Consider the following 20,418-nt stretch of genomic DNA (forward strand, 5'->3'; position numbering starts at 1 on the left):
AACATGATGAGTATGGGGGGCTCAACCACCGGGAAGACGTTCTTTTCATCATTCATTATCTTGAGGGACTACCAGTGCTTTAGCCATAAGCACCTTTTAGGCTCATTGAGGTCACAGTTTTTTTCAGCCAGGCTTTAAACCAGAAGCCAAAGTTTACCACTAACTTTCTGAAAGTTCTTTAATCTCTCATTAATTAAAACACCATACTGGTTATAATCCCAGTAGTTCCCAAACCAGTAAGATATAGAAAAAATTTTGCATTGTGAATTTTCTCTTCTAAAGTCTTTAAAAAAATAGATGGGCTTACACTGCCTTTTTCATACCTGATACTGCAGGACTTGGCAAGAGTTTTGTGTTTTGATTGTAAGTAGTACTTCCTGTTTCATAATCATGGCGAGTGCTAATGTAATGGTAGTATTGGTATAAGACCAAAACAAGTGCATTAACCTACAAGCATTGCTGATAAAATTAATGTAAGAACATCTGACTTGGACTTGATACTAGCTGACCTACTCCAAGACATCAGCCACTCATAGCCTGACTAGCTGGCCCTTCATTCCCAATACAGTTCCTAGAACTGGGAAGGGGATTTATACAGGTTAGCTCCTATAGTTTTTGTGATTTTTGTATGTTGCTGTTATGTCTATTTGGTCTTTATGTTTAATGGAAAGTGGGTGTAACAGGGTTCTGTAAGTGTGTGTAAAATAGTCATAAATTTGTATATGATGTAGTACAGTACTAAAATTATTTTGGCCGTGATTTTAGTGAAAGTGGAAGGAGGGGTTGTTAATTGGTGTTTTGCTCCTCTCTTAAGATGTTTGGAATTATGATCTGTGGCTTATTGCAGGCAGTTGGTAGCCCATACTGTGTAGCACTGTACTGTAAACATGCTCCTGGCAATGATATATAATTAAAGGGATAAGGTTGTAAAATGCTGAAATGCAGTGTGAAGGAACGAGTGGAAAGAATCGTGTTTTAACTACATGGATTGTATGATAAATTCAATGTTTACATTCCTAAATTTTTACAAATAAAGAAATTAAATTCTAAATTCTAGAGTCTCTCATCTTGCTACTCAATCTGTAGTTCATACAGACCTATTATTAATACTCTTTTGAGTTTTATGCGTATATGAAATTATGCAAAATTTGAACTTGGTATGCTGTACTTCTCAACCAAAACAGATGTTGTATAGATATACTATACCGGTAAACCTTTTTTCTGGGACTCCAGGTTTATATGCAAAAAGAAATAACTAAACAATGCAGTACAGGTATCACAAAACGCATACAGTAAACCCTCAATAACTCGGCTCATATCGGGTTCTGGCCTTGCCGAGTTATCCCAAATTCCGACTTATTGAGGCACTCCCCCCCCTCTTCCTACAAAAAATACACCCAAAAATTACCGACCTACATACAGTATGTGTACATGTAATTACTAAATGTAAAAACGTAACATTTACCAGCACTGCAGGCGAAGAATAAAGCATCATAGTAGGTGACACAGATGCATGGTAGGTGATGCAGGTGGCAAGATATGCTGAGATTTTCCCAGAGAATTTTACAAATCTCGGTATTTCCCAAGTTATAGTAATACATTCCGAGACCATATCCATGGTCAGTAATATGAAATTCCGATTTATCAAATGCCGAGTTATCGAGGGTTCACTGTATATGCACCGGGGATGCAGTATAGGCCACAGATTGGCAGTGTCCAATAACATTATGAAAAAAAAATTAAATTCTAAGTGATATGTAGTACAGTGAAGTATAGAATTAATACAGTAACTATTAACTAAATCAGATTTGTACTTATAAGCATCATTAAATCTACAGTAATTATACTTGGTGATTTTTATTTAGTTATAAACCGTTTTTATATTGATCTACAATTCAGTTTTTTGTAAACTGAATTAAGATGTGAACTTTCCAAAAATTTTAAATACAGTACAGTACAGTAATTTTTAATATTTCAAATATCCCCTCAACTTTAATCCAGTATTTTCTTTAATCATAAGTTAAGTGTATAATTAATCCAGTACGTACTAGTTTATCATGAACTCTTTAATCAGGGGTCTTAGGATTGGGAAGATAGAACCAGTCGATATAAAAATGGGGCAAGTTTCTACAGTGTGAAAGTTTCGTTGTAGCATTAAATACTGTACAGTATTGTGGTACTCACTAAACAGCAAGTATTCTTACCACCGGGTGAAATACTGTACTGTACACACTGCATGGCTATCATGATACAGCCTGTATCATGATAGCCATGCAGTTGTAGAGATCAATGTTGTGCCATCAGTCAAGTTTGAGCAGTAACAGTTTATTAAATATTTGTGTAGCTCGGTGATGGTTCTATGCAAGAGTTTCTTTATGGTCTTGTTTCTAACAGATAAAAGGGACTATGTTAAGAGCCATACTCACTTATTAAGAGTACTGATGTCTATTCTTCTGGTGCTTCAGCAGCCAGCAGAGAACTGACATCCCCAGTAAGTGCAGTTTAGAGAAACTGGGTCAGTGCAATACAGATCCTGCAGTTCACTTATCTGGATGGGATGGGGGTAGGTGTTACTGAATGTTGTGAAGGTATAGAAAAAGGGAACCATTTTATTTCAAATTCTTTATGGGTTTCTACTTCATTAGTAAACAAAGGAAAAGCAAATTTCAAGTAACAAAAATCATGTTTATAAATCTCCATATGAATGAAAATCTATTTAGTTGTTGACCATCATGTCGGAAGCTATGGCAATAAACCATTGTTGGTTTTTGTTCGGTTGAGTTAGGTTATGTGAGGTGTGGTCTGATTTGGATTGGTTATGGTAGGATTGGATTGTTTGTGTCATTGACTAATATAAAAAAAAATTTAATTGTTAAACTAATGAAACACTGTTGTATGTACAGTGTACAGTGAGCTAACATGGGATTTTTGTAATTTAATTGCTATTTCCTTTCCCTCTCAAAACATCAAGAAATGAAGTGGTGCCCATTTTCTACATCTTATCCCAAAATTCATGGGAGAAGTTTACTATTCTACCAATTCTGAACATTTTGTTAGCCTTATGTGACTGTAGGTGCCGACTTCTTTTTAGTTTTAATATGTGTTATCTGGAAGAATATCATAATACAGTACTGCATTTTCATTTTCATTTTAAGGCCAGTTTCACTGCACTAAGGTTAATCTTTGTCCTCTATATGCAGTATATTTATGCAACAACAATATAAAGCAACAACAACGATAAAGGCAATAGAATTCTTGTTCGCATTTTTCCAGTGATAGAGATATATTAGTGTGTGGAGTGACATCCCCAGCTCAAGGATTTCTAGTCAGTGATGTCAATCAAATTATTGTTTCAACCTGACCAAGTTTTAAGTTTGGAAAGGTTTAGGTACATCTGATTACCTGTGCATCTTAAAAGCAGGTTCTCTGAAATCATACTTTGGCTATATAACAAAGCAAGAGAGGGAAGTTGTACATAGACAAAACCACATCCTCACTGGGAGCTTACAAGTGGCTCAGAGATGCTGCAACAACACATTCAGCAGAGCCTGCCGGTGAATGCAGCATAAATATGAGAAGCAAAGTTGGGTGTGTTAATTTTGGCTAATGTGTTTTGCAAAATCCTAAGGTCGCTATCATGTGTACATGTACAACGCTAAAGACACCAGTGTTGTCTCTATATACAGTGTAGTTCAGTTTGTCTATGTTACACATCAAAACTGTAATGTTGCTGCAGTAGATAGTGTCATGGTATTTGGCTTTTGTCTGGCTCATCTGTTATACTTGTTACTGTGTGACACCATGAGACATAGGCTTGTCATCTCTCAAGGAAGATGACAATTGATTTTAGGTCAGTGGGTCAATTTCATATCCCCAGCACAGCCCTTTAGTTGTAACACAAAAGGATATTCTTGCTTGAATATTTACAATTTAGTTAAATGGAACATTTATAGATGCTTTAACACAGCCAGAGGACAAGTAACCCCCATGGTTCAGGAAGATCATCAAAACAACAATTATAATCATATAAGTTGCAAATGGAAAATGCAGTTGTGCATCAACTCCAAAAATTAAAGGCTGCAATATTATTTCCATCCTAATAGACACAATAAATTATTTTAACCTAATATGGAAAAATTTTACCATTTCAGTAACTGATACAGAAGATATTAGGAAATTTAGATAGCATTCACAAGTACATCAATTACATACCTGTAATTGATGTACAAAGATTTATATTTACTTGAAGATACTATATCAAGCTTCTATTGCAGCTGCTGGACATTACACATTAAATTCTACGTTTGGAGTAGAGACAAGAGGAATGACAAGTGTTACTACCCCTTTAAGGCCTTGACTTACTGAGTTACATCAAGTAGCAGCATTAAGCATCAGAGGCAAGCAGTACTTTGCTGTAGTATACTTTAATACAACTATTGTACTCAGCTGTATGAATATGAAAGATCACCTCTGACACTGATTGGAATGAGATCAGTAAGTTCTATATGGAATTAGTGAATAGGATTCTTTATAAATACAGTATTATCTATTTTTTTTTTGTCTGTATTGTCTTTAAATCATTTGAGACAGTTGACCATCCATTAGTTGAATTAATATTAATCTTCACATACTGTACATATCTATGAACAACACATTGACTGTATGGCCTCTGTATTACAATATAAACATTCTTTCTTCACATTAAAAGCTAGAAGAAAGAGGTAGGGTGGAGACTAAGATGTCTCCTTCACTCTGAGCAGACAGTACAGTACTGTATTTAACCCCTAGCAGTGAGATGTTTAGAACCCACAGGTGGCACCACGCATGGCAATGCTCATCCTCCTCTCATGGAGGTTGAAGGCTCGGAGGTTGAGGCTCATCCTGAGTTTGTAGAGGCGTCGCTGGTGGAGGTGTCCATCGGTGGAGGCACGGTTCCTGAAGGGCTGGTCTGGGGGGTCCACCTCCGTCTCTGGGCTCTCCTCCTCCGATGTCTTCCTGCCTCGGATCCCCAACACCAGCGACACCCACCGTGACTCGGATGGAGAGTCTGTTGGGGTGACGAGGGGCACATGAGGGTGTTAGTTGGATTAAAGGTGGTTAGTTGTGTTTACCGGTTGATATACAACAGGTAGTACTTCTGTTGGATGGTTTTCAAGAGGTGTTTAGTGGCTGATAGATGATTGGCAATATGTATTTTGGTTGCCTGTTAGCATTATATAGTGACTGATGTAAAAACTAGAGATCACCTGAACATAGCCTCCCCCCCTCATTTTATTCCACCAAAGATTAACCCCCCAACCCACTGATAGCATGAGGGTGTTTAATCTTGAGTTGAAATGTGCTTCGGGGACTAGTCTTAAGGTGATCCAACACTAGTTGTGCAGGTACTTACATTTATGGTTGTCAGATGATTGTTAGTGTGTGGTTGTCAGTTGGTCGCTGGTAGGCAGTAAGTAATATATATTATGGTGATTGCAATGTGGTTGCTGAGACTACCAGATGGTTGGTGATGTATTACTTGTGCTATCGGGTTGTTGGTGGTGTGAATTAAGTTGTTGGACATTGCTAGAGGTGATGATTGATTGTTGGTGTTAATGATTATTTGCAGAATTTCAAGTTTCATTTCATAATTATTAAGAGATTTTGTGGTATTTGTTTATTTATATTCCAGTATTATTGGATGTCCTCTTCAGTTTATGGCTAATTTTCACTTAATTCATAATTCTGCGTGAGTAATTTTCCATTCGGTTAATCTGTTGTAAGAATTGGTAATATTGTGGATTTATGGTTCTTTTCTGGTCTAGTAACACTGCAATCAATGTCTATTTTATATGGTCTGATGACACTCCTACTTTAGAAATGCATACTGTATGGGTATATGTACACTAAAGTTATGGAAATTTCAAAATCTGGTGAAACTAAACTCAGGCGGGCCAAGGAATGGGTTCAATCTCATGGAGAAGAAAGATCAGCTTTGTATGTTGGAGTGATGTTGTTGGTGGCCAATACAGCACACACCACGGCTGAATCACACACGTCTCATGGGGTGGAAGTGAAAATACAGCAGACAGCTGTAGAAGAAAAATCTACAAGATAAATACAGTGCTGTACAGTGATCCCTCGGTTAACGAATTACCTTCCATAAGAATCTTCATTTCAGTTAACGAACAAAAATTCGGTTAGCGAAATTCTTACGAAATCATGTCAACATGTTTTCGCTTACTCACCAGCTGGAATATTAGTCCGCCAATACAGTAATCGGTTCTAGGGCTTAAATTTGTTCCCATTTGAGCAAATATCAAGAAGGTTGTACTATTCAATAATTTTCAAAGTTTTATATTCAATTTTTTTGTCACTTTAACACTTATTTAACATAATTGGAGTACAGGAAACTAGTTTTTGGTGCGCCAATCAGCCACTTGACTCACCCACCAAGGCGTCAGTTTGTATCTCTGGTCAGTGGAGGTAACATCTTGCTTGTGGCTCTCTTGAACATAAACTATTTTTACGTTTTTACAGTACAATTATTGGTCATTCTGAAATTTATTTAACATATTGACAATATATAGTGCAGTGCAGTGTTGATTTAAAGAAAATAATCTTGAATTACACTTAGTGAACTTAAAATTTTATTGGTGAAATGACGACAGTAACCCGGGGAGCAAACAAGCGAGCTGAAAATATCTTGGTGTGGCACTACCTTCCCATCCCCCAACACACAAACATATGAGTATGCATCTGCAAAAATCTAGCAAGACGTCATAGAAAACAAATTGAACTCTGGGTGAAGGTCGTGATAAGGTAATGTTACCCCCCCCTCTGCCCCCACCACCACCACATACACGCAACAATGACAACCTAGTAAGTGCTCGGGAGCAGCAGGGCCACAGCCACACTGGACAGGCTTCTAGCATCAATAACACACTCTGGGATGGCTTGTGAAGGAGAGGAGAAGGTCGGGTGAGGGAGCACTGGAGTTGGGTACAATTGGAGGAGGTGGAAGAATTGAAAGTAAGGGAGGATGTGAGCAGGGAGACGGAGAAGACGTATGAAGGATGACAGGATAGGAAGAAGCATGGAAGCCGGGTGTAATTGGAGGAGGAAGAAGAGGAAAGAAGGGAGGATGTGAGCAACAGAAGATGGAGAAGACATAAGGAGGATGACAGGATGGGAAGAACAGGAAGTGGAAAGCAGATGGGACAGGAGGTAAGGATAGAAGAAAACTGGTCATTTCCCTCATGTTTACGTAACACATTCTACATAACCAATTCATTTCTTAAAAGACCTATACTACTTCTTTCCTCATGCCAGTTTCCTACACTCCATTTTAAGTTCTGCCTCTCTTTTATCCCCATCTTGTCTTAATCAAGTTACTCAAACTCACTTCTCTCAAAAGCTTCTCATTAACACCTGCTGCTCTGTCTATCTCCATCCACTGGTGATGTAACCTACTACACCTCCCCTTAGGAATTTCAATAAGTCTGGAGAGAGAGGTCCATCACATTTAACCTCCTGAAGGTGTGAATGTAATATCCATCTTGGGACTGCCCCCACCCTCCTGTCTTAAGGATTCATATTTAATAAAGCAGTGTTAATAGTAACACCAATTTGCCAAGGGTCGACAAACTGAAGTTTTCGTGGAAAAAATAGTCTTTGTCATCCAAGATATTGAAATGTGTATAAAAAGGCCGAGGATACTAAATTGTTAATGAAAGATTTTTATATTAAATCACTCGGGGTAGTGAAGAATCTGATTTATTTATTTTTATTTATTCAAGGTAGCATTTGTGTGGGATCATGTGTGATAGGGTTCAGGTTTCGGATTTGTCCCACACAAATGCAGGGCTAGTTTATTGTGCACCTCCTTGCATCCTTTGCAAGGCAAGGGGCAAAGCATTTGAGGCACTTGCCTAGGAGGGAAACAAAGTTCATGCTTTCTTCCTCAGATGTTCAATGAGCGTCAATATCTGAGGGGCCGTGGGTTACATTAACAAGATATGTAGTGAGGGAAGGATAAGTGGACATAGAGAGGAATCCCCGTACAAGTTCATGTGTTTATAGCAAAGCGTGCCAAGCTTGTTTTTAGGAGGAAGGATTTTGGTCATGGAATGACGTGGTGGTGGTGATGACTGGGGACCTGTAGGAGGAGGTTTGGGACATCCCAGGATGTAGTGAGGGAGGGTATGAGATATTAAAAATAAAATACAAATTCCATGAACTGTATCTCTAACTGAAGAAAAATGACAAAAACTATGGTGTGGTGAGTTGATTAGAGATACAAGACCATTGTTACTGAGTAACATTTATTGAAAATGAGACAAAGGTTGAATAAAAGAATTACTGTACTCTCAAACTTAAAAAAAAATCATAAATTAACTTAATTTGTATTTTTTCCTTTTCAGTGAAAATCAGGAAAATAAATATACAACAAAATTTAAAAGAAAATAAAGGAGTCAGACGAAGATGAAGCAAAGTTTGTAGACTTGCATGTCAAGTGAGTCTAAAGGTTTAAACTATCAACTAGGAACAGGCAGTATCAGGTCACTGTAGGTGCTTTTGCTTTACAGTATTTGGGTTTGTGTATGAATGGTGATGATTATCTTGGAAAAAGGAATCATCTAAAAATTAAACTTCCCAGCTTGTTTCACCTTTTGATTAAACATCCTAATGCTAACCCAGTCATGCCTCATCAAATGTAAACTAATCTACCCCAGGTAGTGTTAGGGCATTAATTTTAATAACTAGGTTAAAGAAGTTAGTGTCTAATCTTCTGGTGATCCGAAAAAAGTATTATTCTCTCACGGGTATGTACTTAGAAATAAGGAAGCAAGTTACCCTAGGGCGTTCCGAGTTAAGCTGAAGACTTGTTTGCTTGTACTGATGCCTGCTAGGCAACCCTAGAGGATTTCAGGTCAATAAAGGACATACAGGGTCAATAAAGGACATACAGGGTCAATAAAGGACATAGAGGGTCAATTTAGGCCATTTCAGGTGAACCTAGGGCATACCAGGTAAGCCTATCTGCCTGGTCAAACTAAGGCATGCCAAGTCACCATCAGGCCCTTCGTCATTCCAGAACCTGCCAGATCAACCTAAGACATATCAGGTCAGCTTGGGGCATTCAGTCATTCTAGAACCTTCCTTAAGGCATGTTAGGTTTACCAAGGGTATGCCAGGTGAACCGAATGGATTTCAAGTGAATTACGACATGCTAGGTCAACCAAGGCATATCCAAAGCATGTCAGAACAACCTAGGGTACCCAGGTCAACCCAAGTATGTCAGGTTAACTCAAGCAAGACAAATTACCCAGATTAATACATAATCTGAAAGTTTTCTAGATTATTCAGGATCGTGCTGAATCATAATGGGATATACTGCATTGAATTATAATGAGGCGTGTTGGATCACATGGGGCATTCTGGATCACACTAAGTAGTGCTGGATTATACTGGAACATGTTGCATCATTTAGGATCGTGCTGAATCATATAATGGGACGTGTTGGGTCACACTAAAATATGCTGGATCATAGAGCCGTGCTGCATTACACAGATGCCTGGTAAGTCACGTTGAGGCATCATTTGAACCTATTCAAATGTGCTGGGGGTTACCTGAGATCACAGTAGTACTGAGGATCTCCGTAGCATTGGAGGTCACCTGGAGTCACATTTGTACTTGAGGTCTGTTTGGGTCTCAGTAGTATTTGATGTTATCTTGGGTCACAATACTGTTCGGAGTTACCGAGGGTGACATACAGTAGATATGCATTACTCAGGGAGGTCTTCTTAGATAACAGAGATGCAGGTCACAGGGAGTCATGCAGAATGTTGGTCGGTTGAAACCACACATTGAAGCTACTAGGTTTAGATAAGGAGCTCACAGGAGTTCAGGAATTAGATGAAGCCTTACACGAATGGTTGGGGTCAGCCTGGATCACACCGAAGGGTTGGGAGTCAGCCAGGGATCTCAGGAGTGCTTTTTAGTCAGCTGAGGTCACACAGAGGGGCTAGAGTTCAACTGGGGGGTAACACATGAGAGCTGGGGCCATACACATAGGAGTTCGGGTGAAGCAGAGTGAGGCAGGCGTCCGCTACAGGAGGTCGATGGGAGTAAGGCTGGGAGAGACTGGGTGGGTGCGGGCTCGGACAGAGAGCCTGCGAGCAGCTCGGGAGGCATACGAACGAGGGAAGGCTGGGGAACCTGCAAAGACCACAAACATTGATTACAAGTAGAATGTATCGTGCACACGTGGGTTTTTGCAGACTACAGGAAGAATAGAGGCAGAACATACAAGCACAGCAGCAGATAAACATAAATTACAGACATACTGATATACACATACAAATTACAGACATAGATTGAATGCGTAATCACAGGCTACAGAGTACATGCACTTAGGCAGATTACAAACGAAGAACAAACACACACACACACACAGATTATAAATAGAACATACAAAACTATCACATGCACTCACATACAACTGCCAAATAAAAACATACAGTAGATACATACACATTTACAGAGACATAGACCAAATTTAAAATGTAATAACAAATCAATTTTTAAAGAATTGTACTTTAAGGAACACAACTGGCTGAAGTTATCTACACCGTCACACTGTCCACATCAGTTCAGTGACAAGATAGAGTGAGTGTGGCTATAACATACACATTGCCTGACTGTGTTTAAATATCTTTCACTGACTGCAGGACACTTAAAGGCTGTATCGCTAAGACTTGAGAATGTATTGGGTGTGATAACTCTATCTCTTGCTCTGAAAACTGTTGGTGAATATTAGCATCGAGTACTGTACTCAACAGTCCTGACAAGATCAGAGACACAGCATTATTACACAATACTGACTTGAGAGAATGTCTTCTAGATGCCTCCGGTACACGGCGTCCAACAATAAAGTTTCTTCTACCAAGTGTCAAAGTTACCTCATGACGTCCAGTTCAAAGCGCCTAGTAGAGTAATAAGTCGCTCTGACTTTTTTGTGTTCAGCGCTGGAGATCCAGGTACTGTACATATTACATTATATTTCATGTAGATCCACAATGGAAACGTGGACAGGATAAGTCTCGATAAAATCACACAGGAAAAAGGGATACAATGGAGCACCTTAGCTTTCGTCTTTATTCAAGACATCTTCAGAGGCAACTGAAGATGTCTTGAATAAAGACGAAAGCTAAAGTGCTCCATTGTTTTGTTTCCCTTTTTCCTGTGTGATTTTATCGAGACTACATTATACGTTGGACAAGGGGCGGAAATATTATTTCTACAAAAAGAGGGGCTAATTAACCTGGGAGACTGACGGGAACCTGGAGGGCCTGACAGAGGGGAGGAGACTGACCTGGGACGCTGACTGGTGGGTGTAGGGCCTTGTGGGGATCGGCAGGTAGGTCATGGAGGTCGGAAGAAGCTCGTCGGAGCTTGGGCGTTTTGACTACCTCACGCCAGTAGCGGACGGCGTCCCCGAACACCCGCGACACCTGCGTGGGAGAGGGTAAGGGGATTGTGGAAGAGTGATTCACAATATAAATTCAAACATTTGAAGAGAATAAAGCAGTCACTGTTGCCAGCACTCAGTCATTACATAATCTACATAAACGATCTAGATACTGGGATCAGCAGTGACATAAGCAAGTTTGCGGATGACACCAAAATAGGGCGGCAGATTAATTCAGGGCAGGATGCAAATGCATTACAGGAGGATCTAAATAAACTGCAGGGGTGGTCTGAAAAATGGCAAATGAAATTCAACACCAGCAAGTGCAGCGTACTTAATATTGGAAGAACAAATAGGTACTATCAATGTATATAGCCTTAACAACATCAACCTAGAGAAGTCGACTTGTGAAAGAGACCTAGGGGTACTTGTAAGCCCGGACCTACAGCCTAGAAAACAGTGCGTTAATGTTCGAAATAAGGCAAACAGAGTATTGGGTTTATATCTAGAAGTGTAAGTAATAAGAGTGCAGAGGTCTTATTGCAACTATATCTTGCGCTAGTCAGGCCGCACCTCGATTATGCGGTTCAGTTCTGGTGCCCTTATTATAGAATGGATATCAATTCACTAGAGTCGGTGCAGCGAAGAATGACCAAAATGATTCCGGGACTTAGAAACCTTCCATATCAGGATAGGTTAAAGAAACTTAACTTGCATTCCCTAGAAAGACGAAGAGTGCGGGGAGATATGATAGAAGTATTCAAGTGGGTGAAAGGAATCAATAAAGGTGATATGGATAAAGTTCTTATAATATCCGGGCAGGATAGGACTCGGAACAACGGATTCAAGTTGGATAAGTTTAGGTTTAGGAGGGAGATAGGAAGGAACTGGTTTACAAATAGGGTGGTGGACGAGTGGAACAAGCTTAGCAACTTTGTAGTAAGTGCTGGAACGCTGGAAAGTTTCAAAGGGAGGCTGGGTAGATTCGTGGATGATAGAGAGTGGTAGTAACTCTCAACAGGAGCTGCCATGCACAGGCCAACCGGCCTATTGCAGACTCCTTATTTTCTTATGTTCTTATGTTCTTATTTCCACCAAGTACTGTGAACAGGTTAAAGACTAAAAACATGAAGAAAAAGTAGAGCAACACCATACGCTTGACACATAACCACCTTCACCGAGGAGTGACTCACATCCAGAGAACAGGGACTATACTCACTTCCTCCTTACTCACTACCATATTACTAATAATTGTGGTTATATTAGCCTTTTGAAGGGACACCATTTACTCATTCACCTATTTTTGAATCATAACATGGGCAGTACTCAATCACACTCACCTTCTTTTGATGAGGGGAAGGACGATAGAATTCATCCACATTCACCTCCTCCAGAAGGCATAGGAAGGGAATGGCGGTACTCGCTTCCTCCTGAAGGAGGAAGGTATGTCTGAAATTAGCCACACTCACCTCCTCTTGAAGGGATGGAAAGTGTGACAGTACTCACCTCCGGAAGGGATAGGGGGATGGAAGGATTCATCCAAAATCTCCTGAAGGGGCAAGAGGAGGATGGCGGTACTCACCTCTTCGATGCTCTCTCTCACGGAGATCTCATGGAAAGCATGACAGCCGATGTCCCTGCTTCGCTTGAAGCCCTCCTCCGTGGTCACCATCCTGTCCCCTCCTTGGTCCTTCTTATTCCCCACCAACACCACTGGCACCTCCCACGACCCGTCCTGGAGCAGAAGGAAAGGTGTGAGAGAGAGAGAGAAGAAACACAACAGGCAGGCAGTAGGTAGTAAGCAGCTACCAAACAGGGAGGTACTACCGCCTGGGAAGATAATGGAAGCATAATATGTTGTCTAATGGGAGACCCTGCAGCTATATGGCATCACGAAAATTGTGACCAAATCCCAGGTTGCTGCCTCATTTACACACAATATCTCAGTTGTTTCTCTTACTAGGACAACACAACATACATAATGTATACAGTATAGTTTCTCACTCTTGATTTATTTCTTCGTTTTTGTATTTATTTATGGTTATTATTATTATTATTATTATTATTATTATTTTGAATATTTTATTTTTTATTTGTATTAATTTGCTATTAATTTTATTAATTGTTGTAATAATAATTATAATGGATATTATTATTATTATTATTATTATTATTATTATTATTATTATTATTATTATTATTATTATTATTTTGAATATTTTATTTTTTATTTGTATTAATTTGCTATTAATTTTATTGATTGTTGTAATAATAATAATAATGGATATTATTATTATTATTATTATTATTATTATTATTATTATTATTATTATTATTATTATATTTTCACCTCCCAGGCCCTGATGTGGGTCGGTGACCTGTGCCCGGGTGGGCTAATCCCTGTGAAAAAAAAAAATCACAGGTACACACAAGATGAACAACATTTACCATATGCAGTTAACCCACCGCACTGTGAAGGCCGGAGAAACATAAACCAATTACCAGAGATCATTATATGAACTTCCTAATTGTGGATAATTTGTTTTGTGTCTAGCGAACCTCATTAGACCATCACAGCAGTAAAGAGATATCAGAAGAATAATGCACTAGCTCATTGTGGGGGAAACCTTTAGCCTAACCTAACTTTAACCACCACGAAGATGGCATCCCACTATCGTAACTTTAACCTACCTTTCTCCCCACCCACCCAACTACCTAACCATCCACACACCCTGGTAGATTCACCCATCCATCTTCAATGCCACCCACCCACCCACCCACCCACCTTGCCGCCCACCTTGGAGGTAGGGCTGGGAATGCGTCTCTTGCGTTTGTTGTAATTAATGAGGAACTTGAGTCTGTTACAGTCGTCGAAGCTGCACTTATCCGTCACGGAGTACATCAACACGAACACGTCCGCCCATCTGATGTTTCCCTCCAGTCGCACACTGTCCGTCTCCTGCGGGTGAGTGGTGAATGGGAGATGAGTGGGGGAGTGGGAAAAAAGTGGTAGTGGGAAGAGGGATGAGAGTGGTAATGGGTGAGTGGTGAGTGAGAGATGAGTAAGGGAGTGGGATGTGAGTGGTAGTGTGGGAGTAGGATGAGCAGTAGTGGGTCAGTGGTGAGTGAGAGATGAGTGGCCAGTGGGGGAGTAGTAGTGGGTGGAGGTGAGTGGGGTAGAGTTAGATGTAGGATGTAGTAAGTAGAAGTAGGTGAGGGTGAGTGGGAAGTGAGTAGAATGAGTTGGGTGTGAAAAGTAGTGAAACAAAATCAACCGACGGCCGTACACATAATCTGCTCATTAAATAATAATAAAAAAAAATCACGGCTAAATGCGTATCACTATATTATCATACAAAATGTGCTCAAAATCATTAAATGACATAATTTGTAAAGTGATATCGATAAGATAAAATTTGAAATCCACAACAAACATCACCTTTATAATGACAAAATTAATTAAACAAACTTTCTTTTGGTATAGATGTAAAAAAAAATGACAATAAAAACTGTCTAATGTTAAAACAACATCTACAAAAATAGTTTTGAACTATGAATGAAAACAATCAAAATGTTTAACTATCTAAACCATAACAGAAGTAAAGGTGTAAATAACATAAGCAAGAAAACAGTTGGTTAAAAATTTTCTGTAAAAGATCACAGTACGTACAGAAAATAAAGGAAAAGTAACAAATGAATTATCCTACACATATCTGAAAAATTAAATAATACATTATTATGTGAAATTCTGTACTGCTGTAGTGTAGTTCAGTCGTTCAACCGGGTGTCTAGTGTTCGGTGTTGACTGGAAGGTCATGAGGTCAAGCATAGCAGAGCGTCACGTCAGTAACCGTGAGTGTGTGAGTGGTTGACTGATTTATTGATATTCGTGAACATTGGATGGATACGACTTGTTAAAGGGAGAACACACTGGGTAAAATTTACGCCGTTCTCGGTCAAAAAATTGACTTTCAATTGCCATCACTCGAACAGAAGAATAACAAAGATGGAGGGGTAGTCCAAGAGGTACAATGGATGTCTGAAATCCCACAATCACTTTGCATTCTCCACTTTATCAACAAAGGAACTTAAAAAAGTTTTAGAGTCCCTTGTCCAAATAATTCGTGAGGTTTGAGACTCCACGTTAGCAGTGCTCATTGGCTGTAAACAAAAGTAAAATGAAATGTTATTTGTAATTTTCATTTGTATGTATAAAAATTATACCACTGATAATATATTTACATCAAAATCACCTAACATTGGTTTCTAATAATTATTTTTTATAAAATTAATGCCTTTCATTTATAAATATTATAAAACCTCAATTGGACCGAAATGCAATCAAATCTTGCCCGGGAACTCCTTTGCGCACCTTCGTTTTCCTTTGATCAGTTTTCGGGCTATTTTATTTTTCTCTCGAGGAAGGTGGAATTTTGTCCAGTGTGATAGCCTCTTAACGGGCGGGCGTGGTGCGAAATGATTCATGTGTTCAAAAATACATTGTTTAAGGTTAAGTGATGTGCTGCGGCTTGTCACCGTGTCGGCTCCAACACCAGATCTCACCTCAGAAGGTAATGTTTCCGTGTATTTTTGGTTAGATGCCGATAGTGTGTTTATTATCATAAATTAACTACGAATAACTCATAAGCAAGTGTTCCATGTTTATGTAAAGGCTTAGACTAAGGGAATATAATATGTTGAGTTTCCTTGAGAACTGGCGGAGATTATTTAAAAACGTTTTTAAAATCGTGTAAAAAAACTTTGGTTATGTCTGACAACAGCACTACCACCAGGAGGATTGTTCGATTTTATTATTTTTTTTCCACATATGTGCTTGTCATTATAGTAAGGAAAAGAAGCGACATTTTCTAGAACCTAATAGAACCTGACCTAACCAACCAAAGAAACCCTCAAACCTTACCTACCTTCCTAGCCTGGGGGCGGACCCCATCCATATTAAACAGAAAATATTTATTTCGATATCTGGTATCAATGAAAGTAACTTTGTTAAAAGGTCATGGTGTAATTTTACGTTTTTAGTGGACGTGGGAGTAAACTCGGACCGGGCGGGTTGGTTGTGACTTGGCAGATTTTTCGGAGGCGTTTTAAAGCAAATAAATAATTTCCTCGCGTACAGAGCACGTAGAAACACCATTTTAGTGTCATAAGATCAGTTTTACACCGTGTTTTACCCCACAATTTCCCCCAACCTTCATGCCCCCCTTTACAGGTGATTTATGTTCGTTGATAGAGAAAAAAAAAATATATGTATATTCTTATACTTAAAACGAAGGTTGTCGCTTCTTTTAAAATGCTTATTATAGTGATAAGAACTTCTGTGAAAAAAAATGAATGAAATCGAACAATTCCTCCTGGTGGTAGTGCTTACTTGATCGTAAGTTATAACAAGATGATCAAAGACCAGCTCCCGTCTCTGTGCCTCCCGAACCCCCTCCACTACCGCACCTCCAACCACTACACCCTCTCCACTTCCACACTTCGTTCCTCCATCCCCCACACTCCCCCCACACACACTAGTACTTGACCTTCATGACTTCCAGACACATTTCACGTCACCCACACAAGTAATATTCCGTCTAGATCACATTCAGCTTCTCCACTCTACTCTTCGACCCCATTTTACTTCGAAAATTGATTCCAATTTCTCCACACTCTAAATACCTGCACTCCCTCCAGCCCCTTGTCGAATCGGTTGCAAAATCCTGATGCCCTTTCTATTCCCCCTATCTACCTCGACCCCTTGCTATGTTTTAGTCCCCTTTTAGCCCCCCTACACACCATCCAGGCCCTTCCTCCTCCATCTCACACTCTTCCTTCATCCCCGACCTTCTGTCCAGACCTTCCTTAAATAACACATTCTGCTCAATCATCTACAGTCTATGATTCGGTCAAGTCTTTCCCAGGCGTTATCATTCACCACACTCGTCCAGGTCCCCAGCTACCACTACCCTACCGACACCACCAACACCACCGCTCTCACTCATCACCACCACCCTTCTTCACCATCACCCCCATCAATACCACAGCCGCTCTCTTTCTCACCACTACCACCACTCTTTCATCACTTGTTAGTAGCTACGGTCTTCAACTGTGAGAGTTGTTCATAAAATGTATTTCTTCATTACGAGGGATCAGAGAAAGTTTCTAGCCAGGATTAAGTCTCGGTGAAATTTCTTATTTTAGCCACAGGCATTATGTCGTGAGTTAAGTGTAAATGTTAGTTGTGAATCAAGTGTAAATGTTAGTTAAGTGTGAGTCAAATGTAAATGTTAGTTAAGTTTGTGTCACTTTTAAGTGTTAGTTAAGTGTGAGTCAAGTGTAAGCGTTAAGAGTAAGTGTTAGTTAAGTGTGAGTCAAGTGTAAGTGTTAGTTAAGTGTGAGTCAAGTGTAAGTGTTAGTTAAGTGTGACTCAAGTATAAGTGTGAGTTAAGTGCAAAAGTAAGTGTGAGTTAAGTGCAAAAGTAAGTGTTAGTTGTAAGTAAATATTCAGTATTCAATGAAAATGCTAAGGTTAAGTATAAGTGTTAAGTGTGAGTTAAGCGTTCTCACATCTCTAGTTAAAGTAAAGACTTAACCAATCAACATATAAGCATTAGAACGGAGGCTGACAAGACCACATGTTTATACAGAAACATAATAGTGTGATTTAGGGGTGAAGTCGGGGAGAAATGTGACAGTTTTGAAGCCACTACCACTGTTGTCAAGATGCTGCTGACGTCTTGAAGTCCATCTCGTGATTACCCTTCAAGATGCTCACTCTTCTGGTGGTTGAAGACCTTGTGTATGTTTACTGTCGTGTGTGTGTGTGTGTGTGTTTGTGTGTGTCCGTGTGCGTGCGTGCATGTGTGTGTATTGATGAGTATTAGCTACGTTTCATAGGATCAATTGGCGATTATGTTAGATTTAATTATGTTAGATTAGCGTTTGGGTGGTTAATCTTAAGGTGTTATATGCTGATTCGTTTGGTACATATACTGTACATATATGTATATACCGGGATATATAAGATGTATGGTGATAGATGGGGGAAGGGAAGTTGCTGGGGGTTATGGTAACGGAGGAGAGAGAGAGAGATGTGAGCAATGTGAGATAGTAATCGATAATAAGGAGGGAGGAGGCTAAGAGTACGGGGGGTTGGGATAGTTAGGGGTCGGGACAATAAGAGATAAGGGAGGTAGTATGAATTCATTAATACCAAGACAAAGGGAGGGTGAGGTCTTAAATTCGTGTTGATGGGGGTCGGTTCCTGCTGGAGTGATTGCTTTAACCCGAAAGAGAGAGAGAGAGAGAGAGAGAGAGAGAGAGAGAGATCAGCAAGTAGGCCAAACGTGCGACAGGTGTCAGAGGGCTGAGGAGACCATCTAGGAAGTGGTCACAGGTGTGTTGCCAGGGGTAGCTCACACACACACACACACACACACAATAACCTTCTTTTCTGTCTGTGCGTCCTTCATCATCCTGTAATAATAAACACACTAAACACAGCAGTAGGGGAGAGAAACTATTGTATCTCTGTAAGGAATTCTCCCATACAGAACGAACGTGATCAAAGGGGGCTTAATTAAGAGAGGGTATAGCCAAAGTCTTTAGAAAAAATATTGGAACAACGCTTTACTCTAACACACTATACTTACACCTCCCGTGGTGAAAGGGTTAAAACAAATGACATTCACAGCAGTAACATCCATAGTCTTATAAAATTGTTCCAGAGATTTTTTTAGCAACACAATTATGGAACGGACTTAATATATTCTTGTTTTGTAAATATTCGTAAGAATCACCGGAATGCCTTGGCTGACTTGGTTACATCTTTGTGTTGTTATAGAGATTTGATATAAAGGTATTGACGTCAAAATATGTAGGAAGGAATAAGGCTATTTCCCTCTCCTCTCCTTCGTATTTTATTATTGTCACATGAGGAATATACAGTAAGTGTGACACGCTGAAGGGAACCAGTACGCAATGCACACAATGAAACATATTATATAAAGCTTCGGATCTAAAACGAATCATAAGTAAGTTTCCAAACATCACTTCAACACGGCCTGTGAAGTAATGCTATAAAATGTGTTTGGTTAGCTTGGTTGGAACACACATTGTTTTGGATTTGGTTGTATCCCCGACCGAGTTCTTCGAGATTTTATTCAATCACATGCGTCTGTCTGTTTGTTAGTTGCTGTCCTTCAGGAACACAACACTGCTTGATGGAGTTTCTTAGATGAGTTCTATAATAGTCATGATCCAGTAAATTTAACAAGGGGACTGATATTCATAAGGAAAATTTATTATGGAACCGAATCATTTTCCCTCTGAGATAGTGCAGTGTGTTTGGATTTAGTGACACTTTAAAGGTGTTTGGGTTGGCACTATATATGAAGAGTATATACGTGGGTAAACTTTATATGTGTTTAGTGGCCAAGGTAAAGTATCACGCGACGCAGCCAATACTCATCGACGTCAACATGTCTCGATCTCCGACAAACACTTCAAGGACGCCTGGCACACATCCTCAACTACAGACCTTCCTTGCCTGGTGGTGCTGTAGCCAGAAAACCAATATTAATCACGCCATCAGCGGTAAAGGGTGACGCAACCGCTCGCTATCTATCCTGTTTATGCAGCTTGTGCTCACTTAGCAAGTCGAGTCCCATTAACAGCTCTCATATGGCAACACTGCTCAACAGGAATTCTCACACTCCTAACCACCGAGTGCATCTTGTAAGTCAACAACAAACTCTTAAAAAACGTTGAATATGTTGATTACAATAATCATGTATTAAACCACGTTCATAACAAATAAGTTGAGTGTAATCAACTGGGTTCAGTAAAGTCTTACTAAGTAATTGGCAATATCGTCAATGTAAATGAAAGCCTTTCATGTTTGTTATTTGATAAACACGGATGTCGTGATAATGACTTGATCTCTAATTGTGGATACGTTCAAG

General features: G+C 39.6%; 1 protein-coding gene and 1 long non-coding RNA gene across 3 annotated transcripts in view; one reads left to right on the forward strand and one right to left on the reverse strand.

Moving 5' to 3' along the window:
* Positions 1-2,556: 2,556 nt before the first annotated feature.
* Positions 2,557-20,418, reverse strand: part of LOC121867194 (ras-related and estrogen-regulated growth inhibitor-like) — a 29,244-nt gene continuing 11,382 nt past the window's right edge. Inside the window, exons 3-7 of one of the 2 annotated variants that reach the window (XM_042367004.1) lie at positions 14,250-14,411; positions 13,035-13,187; positions 11,357-11,495; positions 10,051-10,200; positions 4,963-5,047 (exon numbers count right to left, since the gene is read on the reverse strand). In XM_042367004.1, the coding sequence (XP_042222938.1) occupies positions 10,091-10,200; positions 11,357-11,495; positions 13,035-13,187; positions 14,250-14,411 (564 nt within the window). In that variant the 3' untranslated portion in view covers positions 4,963-5,047; positions 10,051-10,090. Of the gene's footprint in view, positions 5,048-10,050; positions 10,201-11,356; positions 11,496-13,034; positions 13,188-14,249; positions 14,412-20,418 lie in introns of both variants that reach the window. The other variant, XM_042367003.1, reaches the window with a different exon arrangement.
* Positions 6,563-8,642, forward strand: LOC121867195. The gene is made up of 2 exons (XR_006089099.1): positions 6,563-7,206; positions 8,403-8,642. It is a non-coding gene; the product is annotated as an uncharacterized LOC121867195 (long non-coding RNA).

This window comes from Homarus americanus, unplaced genomic scaffold, assembly GCF_018991925.1.
Source record: "Homarus americanus isolate GMGI-L3 unplaced genomic scaffold, GMGI_Hamer_2.0 scaffold6317, whole genome shotgun sequence".
NCBI classification, from domain to species: Eukaryota; Metazoa; Arthropoda; class Malacostraca; order Decapoda; family Nephropidae; genus Homarus; species Homarus americanus.